Here is a 24,371-nt window from a genome sequence, read left to right as displayed (position 1 = left end):
AATGCTGAAATTACTGGTTTTCATGATTATCAAACTTCATTGAGCGAACGAATAGCCGAAATGAGCAGTGAAAAAAAATTAGCAGAAATAACACGTGTAGTAGCCAACTCACCCAATAAAAAAGCTGCTGGTCCCGACGGTATCACTAACGAAGTCTTGAAATCTTCTCTTGGGTTAGTATTTTCATTCCTTGTTACAATATTCAATATTTGTTTTACTAATGCTACATGTCCTGTTGTATGGCGAGATGCTTACTTAAAACCACTCTACAAAGAAAAAGGCGAAAAAACGGATCCAAATTCATATAGAGGTATATCTTTGCTTTCTTGTGTTTACAAATGTTATTCTGCTATTCTATATAATCGGTTAAGTAACTGGCTTGAACTTCAAAAGTTACTTCCTGATACGCAGTATGGGTTTTGAAGGGGTAGGAGCACCATACTTGCCGCGAAAAAGCTAATTGAGTCAATTAGAACAGGAATCCGTTCTAAGAAAAGGTATTACGTCTGCTATGTTGACTTCGAGAAGGCTTTTGACAAGTTTGACAGACAACTTCTATTCACCAAGCTTCAGAAAAATGGCCTCCCTGAACACTTCACTAAAGTTCTGTACAATCTTTATGTTCAAAATAATATCCAAGTATGCTCGGATGGGTATTTGTCCACCAAAATATCTCAGACTATTGGCGTTCCACAAGGCGATAAGTTGTCACGCTGTTGTTTGCATTATTTTTAGCAGATTTATCTGCAGAACTTGAAAGCACAGGCTGCATCACGATTTTTTACGCCAATGACTTAGCGATTGGGTCGACCGAACTTGACAGTTTTAAAAACGCATTGTTTGCACTCGAAAAATATTGCCAGAGAAACAGACTCAAAGTGAATGTTGGCAAAACTAAGGTGGTGAAACACAGAAATGGCGGAAGGCTGGCCAGTACCGACCCATTATTTTTCAACAGCACAGAAATCGAATTCAAGGATTCGTTTGAATACTTAGGCATAGTGGTATCCACTAAATTGACAGGTTCCAAGCACCTGGAGCATCTCAAGAAAAAAGCCTATGCTGCCTCTTGCTCTATAAAATCCAAAGTCCAACTCAGAAAAATTTGTTTTAAGTCCTCGGTTAGACTCTATGAGAGCGTCATATTTTCATCTGCTTCTTACGCTCTCGATGTTTTCAGCGATGTGTTATCACAGAAGGAAAGAGACGAACACTTTACCAAAGTGGCTGGGTTTTATTTCAAGAAATGAATCGGAATAAGTATTTATAGCAGAACACACAAAATTTTGCCTTTTTTGTTCAATAATGACTTTTTGGGCTTACAAAACTGTAGTCCTGCGCACAGGAGAGAAAGATGTATTTTTTACAGCAACGGTTTTCATCATGTTTTTTGTCATAAAGAGCGCTGTTACGAATTTAGGGACGATGAGACATGTAGTTGCAAGTACTGCGGTTGTGTGATTATCTCAGATATGCACCTTGACGCTTGTGTCGGTTTCTCACAACATAGAACAATCCAGCAAAAAGTCGAGGAAATTTACAGGTTGACACTTGATCCATGAGCGGTACCGATATTGGAAGTGGAACTGAATAAAAACTCTTTTTTTTCCACTTTTTGTCTCATTGAGATGTTGAATTCACCTATTATTATTATTGAAGAAACGTAACCCGTATCGATTTTAATTGAAAAGGACTTAAACACTTGTCATCTTCTCTTAGCATTATCACTTCCATATCTAAAAAATTTCAAGGATTTTGACTGGAATACGTGATAAGGGGACTCCTGACTGTAACCTCGGTTACTATGATACTTTTGAACTTAACCTATAAAACTACAAAATTTAAAATGTTTTTTTTTGCTCAGAACGATTTAAGAAAATGAAAAAACAAACGGATCTTCCTTGTTTAGGAATCCGCTTACAATTCACAAAATGCAGTTTGACCTCGTAATGCTAAGTAGTCGTAACTATTGTAGCCTAATTGTTGTGATAAACTTATTAAATAGTTTCATATACTATGATGAGGGGGACACGTGGACGCTTGAAGAGTGCTCAAAATTCACCGTGTACATCCTGCAACGCAGCCGTGAAGAAGCAAGACGAAGGAGTGCAATGCAATAGATGTGGCGAGTGGTGGCATCGGGCGTGTACGGACATCCCGCAGCAGATTTACGACCATCTATCATCGGTTCGTGGGATTATGTGGGCCTGTGCGAACTGCCTTGACAATGCCAAGACAGCAATGAAGACGTCCATTCGAGATAAGTCTATTGAAACTTCTCTAGAATCTATCAAAACTGAAGTCATCAATCTTAAAGCAGCTATTGTATCCACTGATACTAAGACAACTGTAAATGGCCACACAGCAACGCCTGTTACACTGATGATCAAAGTAAAATGGGAATAAGAATAAATGGCGTGCCTGAACCTTCCAACCAGAAATTGCATGACAGAATGGATTCAGATATTCAAGCAGTCAGAAAAGTTAATGGATTATTTGGGAGAGCCTGTCAATGAGCCTATAACTGATTCCTTTTGGCTGGTAAAGTATCGATCTGATGCTACCAGGCCGAGAACCTTGCTGGTGAGGTTTAAGAATCCAAGGCTGGTTTGTAAGTTGCTGGCTAAATCGTATATCTTGAAAGATTATTCTGATCGCATCTACTTATCCAGAGAGCTTACTGTTGACGAAAAGAAATTGGAGTCGCGTATTCTCTCTGAACGTGATAAACTTGTCGAAACCGGTATCTCAAAGGATAGACTGAGAGTTAGAGATTTAAAATTGTATCTGGATGGCAAAGAACATGTGTTTTGACTAGCCAACCGCAAAATTACTCTCTGTTTGCTGAATGCCCGTTCATTGAAAAAACATAATGCCATTTATGAACTACAGTGTGATGCCAGTTATCACGGATTTGATATTATCTGTATAACTGAGTCTTGGTTAACCACGGACATTGATAATTCGTTTATTGCTATTCCTGGGTATAAGATATTTAGGAAAGACCGCAGTTCGTTGAACTCAAACAAAACCACAGGCGGCGGTGTCTGTAATTTTGTTCGTGAAGGTATTGTCAGTTATCGGTAGACCTGTCATCATTCTGATCAGTATGAAACTCTGTGGCTGTCAGTTAGCGTAGGAAATAAATATTTGTTGGTCTGTTTGGTTTATTTCCCACCTGATGCTACGTATGGCCGTCAGTTAGAAATGCATATCTCACATTCCATCAATGTCTTCAGGGACCAGAACCCATCGTCAAATATTGTAATCTGTGGGGATTTCAATAACTTGGATACTGATGACCTCGTATTAGATTGCGGTCTTTACGATGTTTGTACGGAACCCACACGCGGGAATAATAGACTTGACAAAATATTGTGTTCGGATGAAATTTATTTCAATGGTATTGAACGATTTACGTCTACTCTGAGAACGGACCATATGGGTTTGGTTGCTTATCATGGTGTTGAACAATCTGAAAAGAAGGTTGTTTACTTTCGTGACCATAGATTTGCCAACAAAAATCATTTGAACTATTTGCTGGATACCCATGATTTAAGTTATTTTCTTAACTACAACGATCCAAATGTGTTGTTAGGGGAACTTCTAACGAGCTTCTGAATCTGTATAAGGTCGCCTGTCCATTTAAACGTGTTGTTCTTAGCTCAAAGGATCCACCTTTCATGACTCCGGTTATCAAATACCTTTTAAGGAAGAAGCATCGACATACACGTCGATGTAAACTTGCGGAAGCGAATGCTGTCGGCCTTCAAGTTCGTATGTTAATTACTAAACGTGCTTTTTCTGATTCCAGTGGTCGAAACTGGTGGCAGCGTGTAAATACTTTATTGAATAAGAATACAATAGCCCCAGATCGCACCTGTGCTTTTTCGGCTGAGCAGCTTAACCAGTAGTATAATGGCATCTCCACTGCTTCTGGAGGCCCATTCAAGCCTACTTATTTGGAGACTACAAATGACGGTCCGCAGTTTTCGCTGTTGCAAAAATTTAATGCCATGAAACGCATTAGGCGAACCGCTACTGGCCCAGACACTCTGCCGTTTTGGATCTTTAAGGACAATGCTCACAATTTGGCCGAAATCTATTGTCATATATTCAACTTGTGCTTGGAACAAGGTACTTTCCCGGAGTTTTGGAAGCTTGCAAAAACATCTCCCTGGCCAAAAGTTTCGTCTCCAAAGCAGCCAAAGGATTTGAGGCCTGTCTCTGTTACTTCTGTTATGTCCAGAGTGTTTGAAAGGTTAATTTACCAGAACTATCTGCAAGGCCCTTATAACAGATGGCTTACACGTAACCAGTATGGTTTTCGTAAACATTCTTCTACTTCCTGTATGCTCATTAGGCTGCAACATCATCTCTGGAATTTCCGTGAAAACTATGATTATGTTCGCTTCTTTTCTCTAGATATGTCAAAAGCTTTTGATACTATTTCCCACAAGAGTGTGATAGAAGGAGTAATGAATATTTTCCCAATAATTGATCCTGCGGTTTTCAACGTAATCATTAACTTCTTGCAAAATAGAGCCCATTATACTTCTCTCAATGGCTTGGATTCAACTGTTTTGTATACTAATCAGGGTGTACCTCAGGGCACTGTCCTTGGTCCGCCTCTTTACAATTGCTCTATCCATGCTACTGATGTTTCAGACATTTCCACCACGTTATCAACTTATGCTGACGATAACAATCCTCTTGTAGCTAGCTGCAATAGCGCTGACAATGCTCGGGAAGTTATTAGTTCGCACTGTCACCAATTTGACGCAAGAAACTTGTTTCTCAATGTTCAAAAACCTTCCAAGGAAATGCGTATCATTTTCAACCATAGTGGCAGTAATGCTATACATATGGTTGAGGGCATTGAGGTTGTTGATGACCTCAAAGTGCTGGGGTTTACGATTTGACTCCAAATTTGGTTTTTCTAAGCATATTGACAAAGCTGTTAAACAATCTAATTCTATACTTTTTTCAATCTGGCGCCTTGGTAAAATCGGTTATTCGAAGGACGAACTTGCTATTTTGTATCGTGCTTTTGTTCTCCCAAAGCTTTACTATGGCATTAATGTCTGGGGTGGTTCAAATGTTAAAGATCTAGAGAAGATAAATTTGATTCAAAGACGTGCAATAAGGCGTGCAATTCAAAGACGTGCTATGAACCAATATCTGCAACTATTAGAAGAGCTGACCAAAAACTCTACGATGTAATCCTCCAAACAGGTTCTGATCATCTGTTGTTTGATTTAGTTCCGACATGTTCTACTTACTCAGCAAACAACCTGCGCTGTCGTGATCCACCTATTGCTCGCTGTAAGATGGAGAGGCAAATGAAAATATTTCCTTATCGCCTGCTGCGCAGACTTCATGACATATAGTTTAATTTGTTGTCTGATTACGATTTATAGATGTCATTCTATAACTAATTTAAGTATCTATCTATCTATCTATCTATCAGTGGTGACCAAAACAATTGCCTACGAATGGCCACGTTTACATGTTTGAATGGTCTTTTTTAGAGGATAGATGGAAGTGCGACATCGACGTCCTCGTAAGGAACCTCCAGTGTTCAGTACAGCTCATAATCTCATTGCAAATCTTGATGCTTTCCCGAAAATTGATTCAGATTTTCAGACTAAGTCGAGATCTGGGGGTGGTTTGGCTCTTTTGACGTTCCTTTTCATCGCAATAATGGTGGTCATAGAGTTGAACTATTTTTTGAGCACACATATAGATTATCAGTATGAAGTAAATTTCGAGACTGCGCCAAAAGTAGAGCTTAACATTGATATAACAGTAGCCACGCCCTGTCAAATGATCGATGCTGACGTATATGATCATATCAGTCAAACTTCATTTGCCGGTGATGCATTTCCATCTGAACCGGCACAATTTGAGATGGACGAAACACAAGCTAAATATTACGATTTCTTGAGGCGAAGCCGAGCACGGATGTTAAACAGCTCAGTTTCTCTGGAAGAAATTATGTTTGCACAAGTTGAAAGTGAGTCATTTTGCCGTTTCTTGTGTATAAAACGCTTTTGGTATAAAACGCTTTCAAGACAAATTTAAGCATTCAGGTACAAGGGAGCTTAAATTATTTATAGATGTGTTTTCCAAAAAAATTCCTACGCAGAGTCTGCAGTCATATTGAAGCGCATTAAGTTCGGACAAAAGAATAATTCTCTACGATTTTTATTTATTTTGACATATGTAACAGTCGTTAGCTTATGTCACATATGAGGCTAAGAAGAATAAAAGAATAGGCCCTATAAAACCATTGGCTCTACGGTCAGGGATACTATCTCTTGTGTTTTTTCATTTTGAGCCAATTCGGTTCGCTTAAGGCATGGTACTACAAAATTGTGTTACAGCTTAAAGGCCACTACCAAATTACCCCCCCCCCACTAAAAATGAGAACGTCCCCATGGCTAGGTCTCTAAGTACCTAAAACACGCGAACGCTGTTAAAAATAGGGTTGGAAACTCAAGTATATATTAGTTTTTATTGGACAGTGGACCTTTGATCCATTTCGGATGAATCAACCTAAACCCCGCCTTATCTCAACATAATCGTGAAAAATACACTCAAGAGATTAAATTCATTACTTACATATTGACTTGACTCTAGACTCAAGTAAATAATGTAACTAAGATAACTCTGGAAGTTTTAAGTAAATCGTTTTGACTCAAGTAGTTTTGTCTTCTGAACCATTGGGCAGTTGGACTCGTCTACCTGCCCAATCAAGGTTCTCTCTTGAACAGCGATGACATTCTCGTATGAATTCGCGATGTTCTCTGTCGGGAACAAGACAGCTCTACTCGATTTAATGATTTCAGTAAAATTGCGAATAGCAATTTTACTCAAGCACAATTTTTATCAACTTTCCCGCAATTGTGATTCGGATCTTCTGATCAAATTGACTTCTGATTTCAATTGTCGCGATAAACTTGAGCATGTCATGGCCAATTTGAGTTTTTCAAAGTTAACAATTTCCCCCAAAATCAAGGTCAAACTTCCGAATATGAGCGACTGGCACAATAATAATCATAATGAAAGTAATGATAATAATACTATTACTTATAATAATAATAATGATAATCATAATATCAAATGTTTCAGGACTATAAACCAAGGGTTCGTATATGACCCAGTAATCAAAAAAATTGTAAATTCATGTTTCAGCGTGTTAAAGTAAATTCCTTTACGCCTCTAAGGTTGGTACATGCACTGAAAATTCGCCAAGTGCATTTATCTGATTAATTGTAAATGAATTTGAAGAATGTTTTGAAAATTTCCAGCAGTTTAGTCTTGCAGTCTGGGTCAAAGAGGATTTCGTATTTGAACATTTGGTTGATGGAGGGTTTCGTTCTCGATATGTACAGCGCTTCAAGGGCTAGCAGTCTAAATTCTCTGTTTCATTAGTCCAGAACAGTTGGAAATGTTAATTAAAAGGGGCTCTTCCGTCATACGGCGGTCCGTGTACAGGTTTGATAGGGCCATACCAAAGCGAAATAAATGCTTCAGCGATCAATGTGAGAGTATTGCAGTCAGTGTTTATAGCATCTAGTGACTTGTGAAATAAAATCTGCCCTCCTCGATTTTTGCACTAAACGAATTGTCAATGCTATTGGTGCTTTTCAATTTTTTATACCTCCGGATGCATAGAATTTTGGTGCTTTTAGAATTTTGGTGCAGATAATTTTTATTGTGTCGCGGTATGATTCATTTCGTTTTTCGCTGTTTTGTGCTAGCTTCTGAATTGTTTTAGTGGAGCGTGGCACTGCTCTGGAACATGCAAAAAGATTTCGTTGTTGGTATTTGAGGGTATTCACGCTGTCGTGATATTTGTAAGCGTCGGGTATGGTTTTTGGGCCCGATTTAGCCCGAGGGTTGAAAGTCTTCAAATTGAGAAAGGTTCGGCTTCCCCAGAGTTAATTAGCCTTGATGTCAAGTCTAGCGTCATTTTCAGTAATGGTTGTCTGGTTATCAAAGCGTTCGCCTTCCAGCGATAAAAGATTTGGTTGGCTCTATATCAATGTCATGGCAGACTCCGCCTACGAAAATGAAAAATTTCGTTTAATTCGGGCTAGGTTGACAAGAAAGCATATATCCAGCTCCCAATTAACCATGATCTACTTGCAAGCGCTCACCTTGCGAATTGCAGGGCACATGCGATTTGACCCGGCTATTCATAAAAATTTCTTATTTGCTTAATCGCTGACCCGGGTTGATCAAAATAAATCAGACAACTTTCAATACTGGAAAAATGTAAGTCATACAGTTTTCATGCATTTCCATAAGGTCTATGAGTAAAGATTTTTCATATACAGAACTTGAATAAAACGAATTTTTCCAAAAACCAAAAATTTTTGGGATATGTTCTTAACCGAGTAGAAGTGGCAAAGACCTTGGTTACTCAAAAGTAGACTTACCAAGGTTTAGAACGTCTCGCAATCACAATGCATCGGAAACTGCCTGAGTTGTCTTAGTTTTGTCATCAACAAATGATATAATGAAATTTTCAGAGGTGATGTTATCGGAGAGAGTTGAGTGAGATATCTTTTTACAACCCTTTCAGTAATAATTCAAACGACAGAACAAAAATTTTCAAAAATTTTCCAGGAGTCAGGAAAAACCGGTTTGAAATTTTTGAGTTTGTCTAATTGTTTTAATTTAGTTAACCAGCCAGAGGCCTAATCCGAAGGTTAATTATTTTAGGTTAAGTAAATTATGGCTATCTTACAAGATCCCATCTTCTAAAATGCAGCGCACACGCGATTTGTACCAGCAATCACATGATTGCTGGGTACCATCACTACCGGATTGCCACAAGCTAAAGCTAGTTAATGCCAATGCCTTTTAGAGCTATTTTTGTCGTTTTCTTGATTGTGTTTGTTCTTGATTGCTTTACGTCTGTATTTAAAGCGCCTTCATTAACGGATGTGTTTATCTAATGATACAGCAAGAAGAAGGCAATCTGAAGGTCCGTTGGGTGAATCGCACAGTCGGCTAAATATTTTTGTTTTTAACTGCTTATTTTTCAAAATGTTTTTTTTTGAGGTTTTCGTTTTTTTGTTTGCGTTTGCGAAATGCATCTTTGCCTCTGCGTTGAGCATTGGTTCGTTCTGATAAAAAATTGACGAAGAAATGCTATATTGTTTTTGGTTTGTTCCTGAATAGCTTCTTTATAATGAGTAACTTTCGAAAGGCTTGGCCAATGCCCGACTAGTTCAGGTTGAGATGTCACATTTCACTGACATGTCAATGCATTTAAGAATTGTATTGTTTTTGTTTGATTAACTGCCACACTACATCAACTAATGTATAACCTAGCAAACCTAGTTAAATTGTCTCCTTTTTTATTTTTTTTTGGTTTGGAGGCTGTGGCTGTGTCAAAGTCCGTTGAGGTTGAGCTATAACGCAGAAAGATGTTTAATCGGATATTTTTTTTGCAAATTTTTGGGGGTTTGAAAAAGCCAATTTTGGATAATAATGTGCCCTATTGAACTCACTATTGAAAATGTCTTTAAATACGTAGAGGGGGCGGTGAATCAATCCGACGCAGAAATCATTCCAAATAGAAGTGAGTACAGAAGTTACTAGATAAAAAATATCTTTGAATATTATACATAGATTATAAAAGGAATCTGAGAAACGGCTTAAAATTTATTCATTTAGTTGAATTTTTCGTTAGTTACACTCTCAGATATGAGCAAGTTTCTCTTTAATTTGCTGGAATGCATCAAGTGCACCTTCGCCTTAATAGTAATATTTAATAGGGGAGCGGTGGTGAAGTGGTTACGTCTCCCCATCTCAATCGAAAGGTCAGATGTTCGAGGCCCACCATGATCCGTGCTCGTTGCTTGAGGGTGAAGCAACATTACCCAGCCCAGAAAAATAACCAAAAAAATTGCATGTAGTTCTTAAACAGGGGCACAACAGCGGTTCGCCGTGATGAGCTGTACAGCTCTTGTGTTGGTCCTTTCTTCCGTGAATAAATGGTCTTAATTTAATACTTTTGACAGAACGAGTTTGTAGTCAAATCGACTGTTTAGCTGGTGGGGATATGTACCAGTTACAAATTATTTTGTTTTTAGGAGGGAAAGACTTCTCAAGCTCAATCGCAATGTCGGATTTATCAGAAAAAAAGGAAGACGGAGAGGATTTTAAGGCGTGTCGCTTCAATGGGTCAATTTTAGTCAATAGACATGCTGGAACTCTTCATATAATATCTGGGAAGCAAATTAACCTGGGAATTGGAGGGAGTTTCCACGCTCATATTCAAATGCCAGGTTTGTTTTTCCAAATTTTGTTTCACTCTAATTATTTCGAAAGTAACGTACCAAAAATTCGTTATATTTGTGCTATTAAGATTTCTTTCACTGAGTGGTCTGGGCGTGAAAGTTTTTTCTTATACATTGTTTTTTTTGAACATAAATAGTTTTTTCTTATACATTGTACTGCTGATCAGAATATACGGGTTTTAAGGTAAGCGCTAGTCGTCGCCCAAATTTGCTTTGTTCCTTTTGTTATCTTCAATTAGTGATGTTTAAATGAAATATTGCACTTTTTTATACGTTATTCTATCATATATGCAAGCGAAGTTTATTCTAGTTTTTTTTGGAAAAGAAAAATTATAGAACATTTGGCACGAATAAATTCCATCTTTCAGGTGCTGGCAAGTACAATTTCTCACACCGAATCGACCATTTGTCCTTCGGAGCGGTGAAAGTGCCTATGATTGGAGCATTGGACAGCGAGTTGAAAATAACCGAGCATGAGAATCAAGAGTATCAGTATAGGATGACAGTTGTTCCTGTTGGCATTGAGACTTTTAAGAATAAGATAACGACTTATAGGTTCAGGTTGGTATGTTTGTTTCTTTTTTGTGGGTCTTGTTAACTATTATCCTTTCTGGGGTATCTAGATTCTGTAACAATTTGAAGAACAAAATTAACGATTTAGATTATGCGAACTTTGCACCTTGTGAACATTTGCACCTTGTAATTATTTTATGACAAAGTTCATTTTTTTTCGTTTTTCAAACTTTCTTCGAACGAGCGAGCTGCAGTTGAAGAGCGTTCTGTTTGAACTAATTAACAAATATCAATTATATGTTGGTTCGCATATTATTTTTTAAAGTCGAAGATCTAATAGTTTGGACAGTAATTTGATCAGATTTCTGTTTTAGTGTTACCGAGAAAGAGAAAATCATCGACCATTCTCACGGAACACACGGCCAATCAGGGATATTCTTCAAGTACGATTTCGCATCTCTTAAAATCATAGCCAAGGAAAAACGGAAACCTGTAGTGCAATTTCTAGTCAGAATAGTTGGAATAATTGGCGGTGCTTTCTCATTGTCAAGTTTCTTCTTTTTCGCTTATGATTTTATTACTTGTAAAGGTCGAGTGGAGGAAAGTTGATTTCTGTTTCGAATAAAAGGACTATTCTGTTAGTTAGTGGATTTCTATAAGATAAAAAAATAATCTTATGGCATCAGTTTTTGGCGACTATTCTTATGGCGACCAGCACTAATAGGTTTCTAAAGGCGCCTTCCGTGCCTATAGATACTAATTTTGAAGGCAAGCGCGCGTAGAAAAACTGAATTTATGGTTAAAAAATCCCAGAAATGGCATTTTTGACTTGCTTGTACTGAGAGCGCTCTGAAACTAATTTGGTCAACCTCAAATAAAGTTCGACAGATTTTTGAAAATCTGCCCTTCGAGAAACTCCTAGATTCACATCTGGTTTAGACGATTTCTGGTTGATAGTTTTTTGAAGGGCAAAAGGTTAACTGCGATGGTAGGGATCAGAATAGTCCAAGCTAAGCTAAAGGAAAAATAACTTCTAAAAGTGATCGCGAGTCCGACAACCAGGTCACTAGAGGCTTGATTTGGGGTTCTGCTCTGCAGTATAAATTAATTGTCATTTATTAATATTTCATTTTTAGTTAATGTTGTTATAAGTTTTTGCTTCAAATAATTTATACTATTGCGATGAAAATATGATTCACAGAAAGAAGTATGGAATCAGTTTCATGCCCTTGTAAATAGCAAAGTTTCCCGAAGGGTGCTATAAATAAATTTTACCTGTCAAAATTCAATTGGTTATATGTTCATGTTGCTTCAATTTGAGATCAGCAGATAATTAGAGGATCGAAGAATTTAAGGAATGTTCTACTTTTAGATTTTGACTATATTATGTACTTTTTCACGAGTACTCCAACATTTTTTTACGAGGGCTCCGGAAATATACCAAGATTGTAAAAAAGAGAGTTACTTTCTTGTTTTTACCCGCTATTATTGTTTCGACTTTTGAAGAAAGTAACTGATTGTTTATGCTCGTAGGTCGACCACAAAAAATCTTCTTTTCGGGGTCGACCTCTTTTCAGTCTTTTTTTTTCGAACCGATTCAAAAAATCAAGAGAATTTATAAGTGTTAATGAATGATAAAAATGTTAATGAACGATGTGATTTTTCAATTGTTCAGGTTCCGTGGTTTCTTTTTCTTTCAGGAAAATTTTTTTTTAATTTTGCTCACGTTCAAAATTGATTTTTTTTGTGGTTTGACTTTTGATTTCTTTTAAAGTGCAACTCAATGCATTTGCTGAAAGGAAAATAAGCTACGTTCTCCAAAATCAAATGTGAAAATGGCGCGAAATAACGTGAATTTTTTTTAGTTCCAAAAATGTTCTTTACTTATCAGAACTCCCAGAGGAGTAAACAAAAGTTTTATTTGAACCAGTTTTCTCTAATTGAGTTAGGTTCATGAAGAAAGTGTCAATCATAAAATATTTATGATTTTCAAAATGCTTTCCTGTGAGTTTTTTTTCTATAAATTGAAGTTGGAAACAAATTCAAAAAAAATTAATCATCATTTTTTCAGTCATCTTGTTTCATTGACTTTTTCTAATATCTGTTGGTTATACCCCAATTTGCATCTCCCATTGAAACTATATACTAGTTTACTAAATTATAGCCTCAAAGATGCAGTGGCGCTTAATGAAAATTTTACAAACCTTCTTAAAATCGATCACACGCATTTAATGAAAAAGAATGAAGAAAGAGTTTGTTTCTCTAATTTATCGTTCAATAAGATTATGTAACATCAGATAATGAGACTTGGAGAGGACAACGGGATACTAGGATCCGCCAAGCCTCTGCCCTAAAATGTTATAAGTTCTTTTGAAAGTGAACAGAATTTTAAAAATCAATGAACAAAAACGTGTCTTTTCCAGAACGAAAATCTTTTTCATCATGCAACCATAACTTCCAAAAAAGCAAAGCGGGCAGCAAATGTTAATATTATTTATCATGCTACAGCAGTAGTCCTATAAAAACAGAAAGATTTTTTAAACTAAACATGAGAGAAAGTTTTTTTTAGTAAGGTTACCAACAAATTGTTACCACTTAGTAACTAATCAAACCATCCCTTATGTTTGTGATAACTAATTGCCACGTTACGCATCAGCAGCAAGGCTGCTCAAAAATTAATTTTTAATTGAAAAATTAATTTTCAGCGAAAAATCAATTAACGGAAATGGAGAAAACTAAAAATCCATTAATGGCCATTAATGGCGTTCAGTTCAAATGTTTCTCAGTTTTCTTCTTGAAGAGCGTCATTGACGGTTTCAACATTCCACATTCGTGCATTGGCTTTGAGAAAGAGCTGTTCTTCGAGATGTAAAGGGGTTATTGATTTCCGCAGGTCACCCAGAGAATACCCAGCTGCGCTGAAAAATCTTTCAATACGGTTCGAGGTCGGCTCCAAAAATTTGCAACTCATGTACTCCGTCGCAGTTGTCTTTGCACGCTTGCTCTCCAAAACGCGTGTTGCAAAATCCGACGAACTGGCACTCACAGAAGGCAAAACAGCTGTACAGCTCCTCAGAGATTGACACTCCTCTTTCTCTCTGATTGTCAAGTTTGCCTCATTCTCGTCCAAAATCTTAACAACACCATTTTCAAAGTTCGGGCTGGCGATAATTGAAGCGTTTGGCGCAAGATATTTCATGTCCATATCCAACTCGGGAACACACGACTTCGTCAAAAAGAAGTCTGGTCGATGATAAGTCGATAGATTCCCGCTGTAGAGCTAAAGTTACTGAATCGAGAACTTCCAACACTTTCTGGTTTTCCCGAGCATGAAGCAACGAATCAAGTAATGTCGATTCACTCGAAAAATGCTGTTCGAGTATTTGTTTTAACTCCAAGTACCTTGAAACCATTTCGTAAGAACTGCTCCATCTGGTAACGTTTTGTTGTTTTGGACGAAATGTCGTGAACTGTCGCAATTTGGCACCAAGTTTGATACCTTTTAATTTTCCTATCAAGACATTAATTTTTGACAAATTTTCGGAATTACTGGACGTCAAAATGTATTCTTTGACAGCCAAATTAAATCTGTGAGACGCGCATCCAATCATGGGAATTCTACAAAGCCTTGCCAAAGCTTTGTTAGTTTCACAGTTATCACAGATTAAACACACCACATTTGACATGTTTTTGCCAAACATTGTCAGAAGATAATTCAAGTAATCCAGGTGCTCGGAAGCCGACATGGAAGTTTCAACTAGAAGCGGTGAGAATCCAAGTAAAATCTGCGCCGGCAGTCCAGCATCGTTGTTGAAGTTTGCTATAACTCCAACATAGTAGGTCGACCCGCTTGACCATCCATCTAACATGAGCGCAAATGCATCAGGTAGTTCTTTTTTGATCGTCTTTTCTACCTCTCTTGTAACCAAATTGAGACATTTCATAAGCGTATTCCGGCAAATTGGAGTTAATTTTGTGTACTTAATTTTGTGTACACTGAGAATCGACAAACGAAAAGGGTTTCAGCTCTGAACATACCCAATCCAACCAGGCGTAGAAACCAGGCGTAGAAACAAACCCAGCAAAGGCGTCAATTTGATTCTCCGACGGATATACTTTTTTCTGGTAATTCGGATGAGCAGACTTAACGTGATTTAGTAAGTTGGTATAAACCTTGTTTTTCGTCTGTTTGATAACTTTTCCACATACACATTTCCGTGTGCCATCGCTCAAGACAGCAAAATAAAGGATAACGATTCGCTTGCTGGAAGCAGAATTGGGCGGCATGACTTGCTGGAACCGCGTTGTAAAACAATCTGCCGTCAGCTGCTCAGCTCACTTTGTTTGCTCCTTTGTTTGCTCACTTTGTTTGCTCACTTTGTTTGCACTTTGTTTGGATGTCCGCATTTTAATTGCTGGTTATTATGTATAGGGCCAATTGGCAAATTTCAACAGCAAGCAGATAGACGGCTGCTAGGACTATTGCGTTAAACACAGATTGGGCGATTCCCTGCTCTGAAATAACGGAAATGGCCTTTAATTTTTTGAATTAAAAATCCATTAATGCCATTTTGAATATTAAAAAATCCATTAATGGCCATCCATTAATGGCCGTTAGGTTTTCCCCCACATAATTTTTGAACAGCCTTGATCAGCAGAAAAGGTAAATAGTGACCAATCAGATATTTTTTTTTGCTGAGAGATATAACAAGTTTCAAGATATTGACTTCCTGAATTCAAATGATGAAAAGTTGTGGATGTTTGAAAGTTGGCCAAATTGCTGGACGAATCTATGATGCTCAGCGCGTAAGCGCGTATTTTTAAGCTTGTTTGTTTCATTATCTTAAATAATCGTCTAAGTCTCAAACCAAATTTTTGTTTTTGTGACCGCATTTTTGTTAACGTAGCTGGATGTTTTTTGAAGATTCCAAAAATCATTTTTAAATCAGGTTTTAAGAGGAATGGACGTAGTGAAGTCTCTAATGTAGTTCTTGGTGATTTTTTTTTCAGAAAGTCTTAAAATGCTCTAATAACTACAGATGTTCATTCATACCTTTTAATGCATTTATGAATGCACTTAGCTGTATATGCACTTCTCTTTGAGTTCAATTAAAATTCATTTGCTGAAAGTTACGTAAGCAGCACTCTCCAAATACGAACGCGGAAATGGCGCAAAAAAACGTGAACAATTTCTAATTTGGTAGGTGGAATTTAATTTTTAGATTTCCAACGGAATAAAAACTTTAGCTATTGATCCAGTTGTCTCAAGTTGGGTTTTTAATCAAAAAAGCGCCAATCATATATTGTTCTATAAATTCAAAGAGATTCATTACTCTTTTCTTACTGTCTGTTGGCTATGTTTTCTGAGACAATTTAAGATCAATTGGAATCTTCAGAGCTTTTGCTAGAGCTGTCTGGATACTAATGTTAGTCCATTTGTTTATGTTTAATTGGCGGCAATTAGGTAAAAGTATTCGCTGTTGGTCGATGGATCAATTAGGCTAGAAATTTTTTGAGAGGCCAACTCTTAACATTTGGCCGAATGAGCGGTTAAATGCTTGACATAAGCAGGAAATGCTGGTTGTACTGCCATTTTGTCAATTGAAACTACCATCATGACCTGTAAAATTTAGGCGAAATTCAGCAACAACTTAAAACTGAAACTAGTTTTTTTTTTTTGAAATTTTTCAGCTTTTTTTGATGTTTCAAAAAGTAATAAAAACTGCTTGTGGCGATTTAACTATTTTTTTGTTAGTTTTAGAGGTTTGTTTTGTGTTGATAAACATGGATGAGCCCTCACAAAAACGCGCTCGAATTGAACCAGAAGCTAAATTGAAGGCAAGTAGCATTTTATTGTCGTTTTAAGGATAATAGTTTCAACCTATTATGTCTCATCTAATCCAAAGAACAGATTTAGACGTAGAAATTAGAAGCTTAGAAAAGTTGGATATTTTGATCAAAAATGTTCACTTCAATTGCATGATTTATATTATATTACCTAGGTAAAAAGTATGTTAGTGATGAATTGTATCGAAACAATTCAGCGTACAGAATTAATTTATTTTAGGCCTCTCAAATTGAAGATGTCGAATGTCTTGCATCATGTGAAAAAATGCAAAACATAGAAAACAATCTGCCGTCAGCTGCTCAGCTCACTTTGTTTGCTCCTTTGTTTGCTCACTTTGTTTGCTCACTTTGTTTGCACTTTGTTTGGATGTCCGCATTTTAATTGCTGGTTATTATGTATAGGGCCAATTGGCAAATTTCAACAGCAAGCAGATAGACGGCTGCTAGGACTATTGCGTTAAACACAGATTGGGCGATTCCCTGCTCTGAAATAACGGAAATGGCCTTTAATTTTTTGAATTAAAAATCCATTAATGCCATTTTGAATATTAAAAAATCCATTAATGGCCATCCATTAATGGCCGTTAATTTTTCCCCCCATTAATTTTTGAACAGCCTTGATCAGCAGAAAAGGTAAATAGTGACCAATCAGATATTTTTTTTTGCTGAGAGATATAACAAGTTTCAAGATATTGACTTCCTGAATTCAAATGATGAAAAGTTGTGGATGTTTGAAAGTTGGCCAAATTGCTGGACGAATCTATGATGCTCAGCGCGTAAGCGCGTATTTTTAAGCTTGTTTGTTTCATTATCTTAAATAATCGTCTAAGTCTCAAACCAAATTTTTGTATTTGTGACCGCATTTTTGTTAACGTAGCTGGATGTTTTTTGAAGATTGCAAAAATCATTTTTAAATCAGGTTTTAAGAGGAATGGACGTAGTGAAGTCTCTAATTTAGTTCTTGGTGATTTTTTTTTCAGAAAGTCTTAAAATGCTCTAATAACTACAGATGTTCATTCATACCTTTTAATGCATTTATGAATGCACTTAGCTGTATATGCACTTCTCTTTGAGTTCAATTAAAATTCATTTGCTGAAAGTTACGTAAGCAGCACTCTCCAAATACGAACGCGGAAATGGCGCAAAAAAACGTGAACAATTTCTAATTTGGTAGGTGGAATTTAATTTTTAGATTTCCAACGGAATAAAAACTTTGGCTATTGATCCAGTTGTCTCAAGTTGGGTTTTTAATCAAAAAAGCGCCAATCATATATTGTTCTATAAATTCAAAGAGATTCATTACTCTTTTCTTACTGTCTGTTGGCTATGTTTTCTGAGACAATTTAAGATCAATTGGAATCTTCAGAGCTTTTGCTAGAGCTGTCTGGATACTAATGTTAGTCCATTTGTTTATGTTTAATTGGCGGCAATTAGGTAAAAGTATTCGCTGTTGGTCGATGGATCAATTAGGCTAGAAATTTTTTGAGAGGCCAACTCTTAACATTTGGCCGAATGAGCGGTTAAATGCTTGACATAAGCAGGAAATGCTGGTTGTACTGCCATTTTGTCAATTGAACTACCATCATGACCTGTAAAATTTAGGCGAAATTCAGCAACAACTTAAAACTGAAACTATTTTTTTTTGAAATTTTTCAGCTTTTTTTGATGTTTCAAAAAGTAATAAAAACTGTTTGTGGCGATTTAACTATTTTTTTGTTAGTTTTAGAGGTTTGTTTTGTGTTGATAAACATGGATGAGCCCTCACAAAAACGCGCTCGAATTGAACCAGAAGCTGAATTGAAGGCAAGTAGCATTTTATTGTCGTTTTAAGGATAATATTTTCAACCTATTATGTCTCATCTAATCCAAAGAACAGATTTAGACGTAGAAATTAGAAGCTTAGAAAAGTTGGATATTTTGATCAAAAATGTTCATTTCAATTGCATGATTTTTATTATATTACCTAGGTAAAAAGTATGTTAGTGATGAATTGTATCGAAAACAATTCAGCGTACAGATTTAATTTATTTTTAGGCCTCTCAAATTGAAGATGTCGAATGTCTTGCATCATGTGAAAAAACGCAAAACATAGAAAACAAAATTGATAAATCAACAGTAGATTTTGTGACTACCGAAAAAATGAATATTACTTCGAATGACGATGAATCTATTTTGAGTAATGACAAAGAAAATTTGCATGTTACTGAAGCACAGTTAAACCAAACGGACAAATCAACCGATTTTCTGAATGAAGAATGTGAAAAAATTGCTAACAATCATGCGTTTTCTGCCAGCAAAGCGGACCAAAAAGCTCAACATTTGCAAACGGCAACTTCTTCTGAAAAGAAAACGACGGTTGAAAACAACGAAAGTTTGAATGAAGTTACATGCGTGGAAAACGTCAGCAACGCTGAACTTGTTTATGAAAAGAATTATTCGGCATTTAATCTTACAAGTGAAAAAAATGTGACCAAATCGGAATGTACAGAAAAGAGCAATAAAGATGAAGAGAAAATAAGTTCAACTTCGGAAATCAAAATTTCAACCAATGATGAAACTGATTCGGTTGATGACGATGAGATAGTTACGATGGAAGATTTTTTGGCAGACTACGATGAAGTATCGTCCATGTTTGGTGGTTTACGAGATGATGAATGCACGTATAAACTGGGAGCTATGACTAGACAGCCTTTATATGCATGTCTAACTTGTGTGAAAGGTAATATTGTGATAGATGGGTTCTCAAAGAGCGTTGTTGTGTTATTATAAAGTTACACGAACCTTGATAAAATTTATTGCAAGAAAAATTAAAATAGAAGTGTCAGAAAAACTTCGGGGCGAACTTTGGATGTTGTGATTCATTTTCACGAGAAGTGTAGCAAAAAATGTCAAATGGGGCGGGTGAGAAAAACTTTAAGTTCAAACTCAGTGCGCTCACAGCTCAAATTATAGTAGTCCCTTTCATATAGCGCAGTCTAAAAAATGAGGCTCAGAAAAACGGTAGCAACTCAGCAATAACATGAAAGACGAACACGAAAATTATTCCTAAGTGTAAGAAAATACAGTTGACTTCTACAAATTCTATTAAGCTAGTCAATCAATTCACCATGACGACCAAAACTTCTATCGAAGCCCTCGTAAATTGAGTCTAACAAACTGACTTGAAAGTCGCGCGTTCAGTTTTTCCTACGTTACCATAAAAAGCGAAAAATCAAAATACCTTATTTTTAGGATTTTTTTCTCCATTGCATCTTCAAGTATTTTTTATTGGCGTTGTGTCTTGAGAAGTTGAGGCTCACTGCAATATTTGGACTTTTCCTTTTTTCACTCTTGAGTCTTTCTGGCGGTGTATTGGATTGCCCCATGTTAGATAATATAACCTTGAGGACTAAGTTAATTATTAAATAGCACAGTTTTGGGACCGCCATTTTTTAAACTCCAAACGAGCGCTTTTTTGATAATTTTTTGCTTCTTGTCAATATTGTATGGGATCAACTGTCATCAATTTTAAGTAACCCTAATTAGTCTTCTACCAATACCAACCCTAAGTAGTCTTTTTCTACCAATACCAACCAGAGACGTTAAATTATCGGACTCTTACCGCCCAGTCTCGATTTTGAGCCCAGCAGTGACAATTTTAAAATTTTTATTCCATCGCGTTTTAAACAAAAAATCTCCCTAAAGCTGACCGTCAGCACGGCTGTCGTCCACACCACTCAACCAATACGGCACTATCAACTCTTGAGTTTTTTTATTAGCACTAGTTTTTAATTAAACACGACCACCTGAAAGAACCGTGCTAGCTACCTTAAATCTATACAAGTGCATTTGACATTGTCTATCATCGCACATTACTGGATCTTATTCACGGCACCGTTGTACCAGAGAGCATATTAAATGGTTTTCCATCGAGCGGCAGGCAAGTGTGCACACAAGGCTTCCGTCAAACTTCATTCATATACTGATGATTTTCACCCCTTACTCCAATCACGCGACAGAAAACATGCCTTTGACACTTAAAGTAAGTATCTTAACACACTGCACGACTTTTTAGTACTTTAAATATTACTTACAAAACTTAAATCAGACCAACCCTGGACTACGCCTGTCCAGCTTCGTCTCACGCCGGGAGTGATCCATCCATAAGTAAAGTGCAAATAGTGCAAAATGCAGCTCTGCGGATAGTGATTGGATGTACTAAGATGAGCAACATTGACCACCTACATTCAGAGTGCAAACTATTTAACGTCAAAGATTACCACAAACTCCTTGCCTCATAATTCATCCTCAGGATCTGCTCGCCAATAATTCCCCTCGTCTTCTACTATACTCACCGCCCCGCCAGCAACGTGAGAACATCTTAAAATCTTAAAGAGGAACTTGAACAAATTTTACAAGAGGCAAACGAGTTTGACTATTTCGATTTTAACCACCTCAAAGCGTTCATAAACAGCAATTTTAAAACGTTTGTAAAGAATATACTCACAAACTGAGTGCAGAAAGCCATAGACGAAGCCCCTCCCCACCAAAATTTCTTCCCCTTATGACGCCCAGAAGTTCCAAAAACTGAACAGACCCTCCACGCTCAACTGGGCGCACCCTCGCCCAAACAAGATCAGGATACAGCCCCCTCTTAATTACTTAAATGAATAGGATATACCCTAATGTCCTTCCAAACTTTCCCTTCTACCCTGCTCCCAACACTGCACTACACTAATTTAACTGTCCCCACAACAGAACAAACTTGACCCCAATAGGCTTGTGGCTTCGGCTGACGGAGGTCGCAACGTTCCTCGAACTCGGCGAGAACATGTGGGACGCGACCCAAACAACGGTAACAACAACAACAACCACAACAGAAGTGCATGAAGTTAAGTTTCACCATCAATACTTTCGATTTGAGCCAGAAATTATTACTAAGTACCACGTGGAATACTTGTGTCAACACTGCGGAGCCCCTCTGCATTGGCTGCGTCCAACTCGCATGACGTTAGCTAGCGACGCGCAGATCTTGCACTCGTCGAAGAGACCTACCGACAGTTATGTGCGCAGTTGGCATTGACAAGGGCACAAGTCACCGTCCCTTCTGAGTATATCGATGCGTATAATTTCACTGAGTCTCAAACAATTAGTCGTTGAGTGCGCCTGCCCCAAGTCATGCTGCAATCTTGACTGCGTTCATGATTTGCTCACTGGGAAACACGCCATTTCCTCTCAGCCTCAGGAAAGAGTTTAGGGAACATCAACGCAAGCAGCCATCAAGCTTTCAATCAGTTTGATTTGCCCGGTTGAACTTAAGTTATTGTTATGGGACCGAGGAATTTTTGAGTCTGGTGTACAAAATGTGAGTATCGAGACGACTAGGATGGTCCTCGATGGAATTGTATTGCTGGACACAAACGCGGTCAAAATGGGTCGTAGGCATTTTGTATGTATTACCGTGTACGAACCGATAGGCCTGAAAAGAAGAAAGACATTTCGCTCATCCATGTTCAACTTAACATAGCCTAGGGCTCTTTTTCCTTTCCCCCCACCTCACACGGCCATCAATTTTATAAGGTAACCAGTGGTTTTACAAGTTTAATTATAAAGACCAAATATGTTTGGCATAGCCTAATTAGTCTGCATGTCGATTTTCATACCGATCGGACAATCTGAACGGTAAGTTTACTAGTAAAAAATTGCAAGTGGGGGAAAAGGAGAAAGAGCATAGCCTAGAATTTAGTATTGTAAAGATATTCTTAAATTCGTATATTCTTAAAACGACTTTATTTTTTAACCAAACCCATCTATCACAATTGTTTCTTCTGTCTGACAGATAAAACTGAGCCAGCTGCTTGTTGCTATGCGTGCTCCATTAATTGTCATGGAGACGATGATAAACACGAAGTAATAGAAATGTACACGAAGAGAAACTTCACGTGTGATTGTGGAAATGAGAAGTTTAAAGAGAAGTGCAAATTGAATGCAGAAAAGAAGCCAGTCAATAATGGTAAGCAGTCGCAAATTTAGCGCCTGTTTTTTTATTTAAACTTGCCTGTAGCGCAGACGATTTAAACAAATTAGTGCCTTTAATTTTTTTTAGCTTGAGCGCAGAAAATCACTCTGGTCGAGTTTCAAAAAACCTTTAGTCCGCGTCTGATTGTAAGGCAGAATCAGAAAATTCAAAAAAGTGATTTTATTTCCTACTGGTGCTGGGCTTAAGGTTCTTGAAGAAATCTGATAAAATATTAAATTGGCTGAAAAGTCGGCAAAGAAGGTAAAATTGCGTTCATTTTCAAAAGAATGCTTGTTTCATCGATAGATTTGAAATACCAAATTGCAGGTTCTGCGGATTAGCTAATGACTGATTATATCCTCATCTTCAGAGTAAGTGCTCCGTTTCGGCGCCCTCTAATTTTATGTCTATTCTGGATATCTTGTGATATTTTCAAAAAATGTACTTATTTTAGTTGCTAAATACTTTATCTTTTTTTCGTTGATAATGTCTTTCCGTGTCCATAAATATTGAAAAAGTTGGGCTTAAAATTGGCAGCGATTTTTATCTGGCTCTTTCCAGGAAATCATTACGATCAAACGTTCATGGGAAAGAACTGCAAGTGTCATCGACCGTACCCTGACGATGCCCCAGACGCATGTTCCGATGACATGATCCAATGCATAGTATGCGAAGATTGGTTCCACTTAACCCATCTGAAATTACACGAAGATGATAAAGAGAAAACGGAGTCTGATTTTGCAGAGTTGATTTGTGATGGTTGCATGGGTGGAAATGCGAGGTCATTGGTGTGTTATTACGAGAAATTGAGAGCTTTTGCACCTGGAGAGTTGCCAACTGTTGATGAAACTGAATCTCAGAAATCTGATGTCAAGTTAGTCTATTCTTAATAAGAGGTCAAGTTGTTCTCTTAATATTGTTTGAAAAAATATATTGTTTGATTTTGTCAGAATTATAATGAATCAACCTATACTTTTTGGTGAAACTATGTATAATAATTTATATGAAACTATGAAAGTGAAACAATAAAACAATAAAATTTATTTTATACTTCTGCTTCGAAACCAGTTTAACGGGACTCTGTTGTCGAGTTAACGGACTTAGACTTTAAGTGTGCGGTCTTAGAAAGTAAATAACATGCATAATCTCAATATGCCAGGAAACATTATTAATTTGATTTTGCTTAGAACTTGTTCGCGTCCTGAAACTTATGCAACATACGAATCAAGTGAAGAGCCGTTCGCTACATTTTGGAAGTACGAATGGCGCAAACATATCTGCAGATGCACTTCATGCTTGAACGATTTGCAACTGAACGGAATTCTGTTTGTCTCGGACTGGGACGATTCAATGTTGGAATACGAAAGACGAGCGAGAAAAGCCGACAAGGAATCAAGTTTATTCGACCTTGAATTAGAGCTTAAGTTATATCTATTATCAATTTAAGTCGGATCTATTTAACGGTACCCTCGAGAGATCAGTGTCGGTATTAAGTTTCACGGAGGGTAGATTGGGATGTACTTATTTGGGTGATCCTTTTTTGTTAACATTCACCCGATTGGTATTTTTCTGCATAAAAAATAGTTTTAGCTGGTCAAAAATGAGTTGTAGGTATGTGTTGAAAGACTAAGAGAATTTTTTACCTATTGATTTTCATTCAAAGTCGATGGCCGTAGCGGTTACGTTCTTCCAAT

The 24,371-nt window shown here is 37.2% G+C and overlaps 3 protein-coding genes across 3 annotated transcripts in view; all 3 read left to right on the top strand.

Moving 5' to 3' along the window:
* The first annotated feature begins 1,978 nt into the window (after positions 1-1,978).
* LOC134855238 (aspartate--tRNA ligase, cytoplasmic-like) overlaps positions 1,979-24,371 on the top strand; it is a 62,184-nt gene continuing 39,791 nt past the window's right edge. Inside the window, exon 1 of the mRNA XM_063871699.1 lies at positions 1,979-2,005. The gene's annotated coding sequence lies outside the window, so the exon portion shown is untranslated. The remainder of the gene's footprint in view (positions 2,006-24,371) is intronic.
* Positions 5,535-12,136, top strand: LOC134855565 (endoplasmic reticulum-Golgi intermediate compartment protein 2-like). The gene is made up of 4 exons (XM_063872106.1): positions 5,535-6,016; positions 10,113-10,307; positions 10,688-10,880; positions 11,207-12,136. The coding sequence occupies exons 1-4, from the start codon at positions 5,539-5,541 to the stop codon at positions 11,439-11,441; spliced, it is 1,101 nt and encodes a 366-aa protein (XP_063728176.1). The 5' UTR covers positions 5,535-5,538; the 3' UTR covers positions 11,442-12,136.
* LOC134855416 (putative E3 ubiquitin-protein ligase UBR7) lies at positions 17,629-24,138 on the top strand. The gene is made up of 6 exons (XM_063871931.1): positions 17,629-17,849; positions 18,406-18,482; positions 18,714-19,398; positions 22,498-22,671; positions 23,239-23,551; positions 23,865-24,138. Exons 2-6 carry the CDS (start codon positions 18,429-18,431, stop codon positions 24,121-24,123), a joined length of 1,485 nt encoding a protein of 494 aa, XP_063728001.1. The 5' UTR covers positions 17,629-17,849; positions 18,406-18,428; the 3' UTR covers positions 24,124-24,138.

The sequence above is a fragment of the Symsagittifera roscoffensis genome, chromosome 10 (assembly GCF_963678635.1).
Source record: "Symsagittifera roscoffensis chromosome 10, txSymRosc1.1, whole genome shotgun sequence".
Taxonomy (NCBI): Eukaryota; Metazoa; Xenacoelomorpha; order Acoela; family Convolutidae; genus Symsagittifera; species Symsagittifera roscoffensis.
Note: the sequence above shows the minus strand (reverse complement) of the source record. Positions and strands in the feature narration are given on the sequence as shown.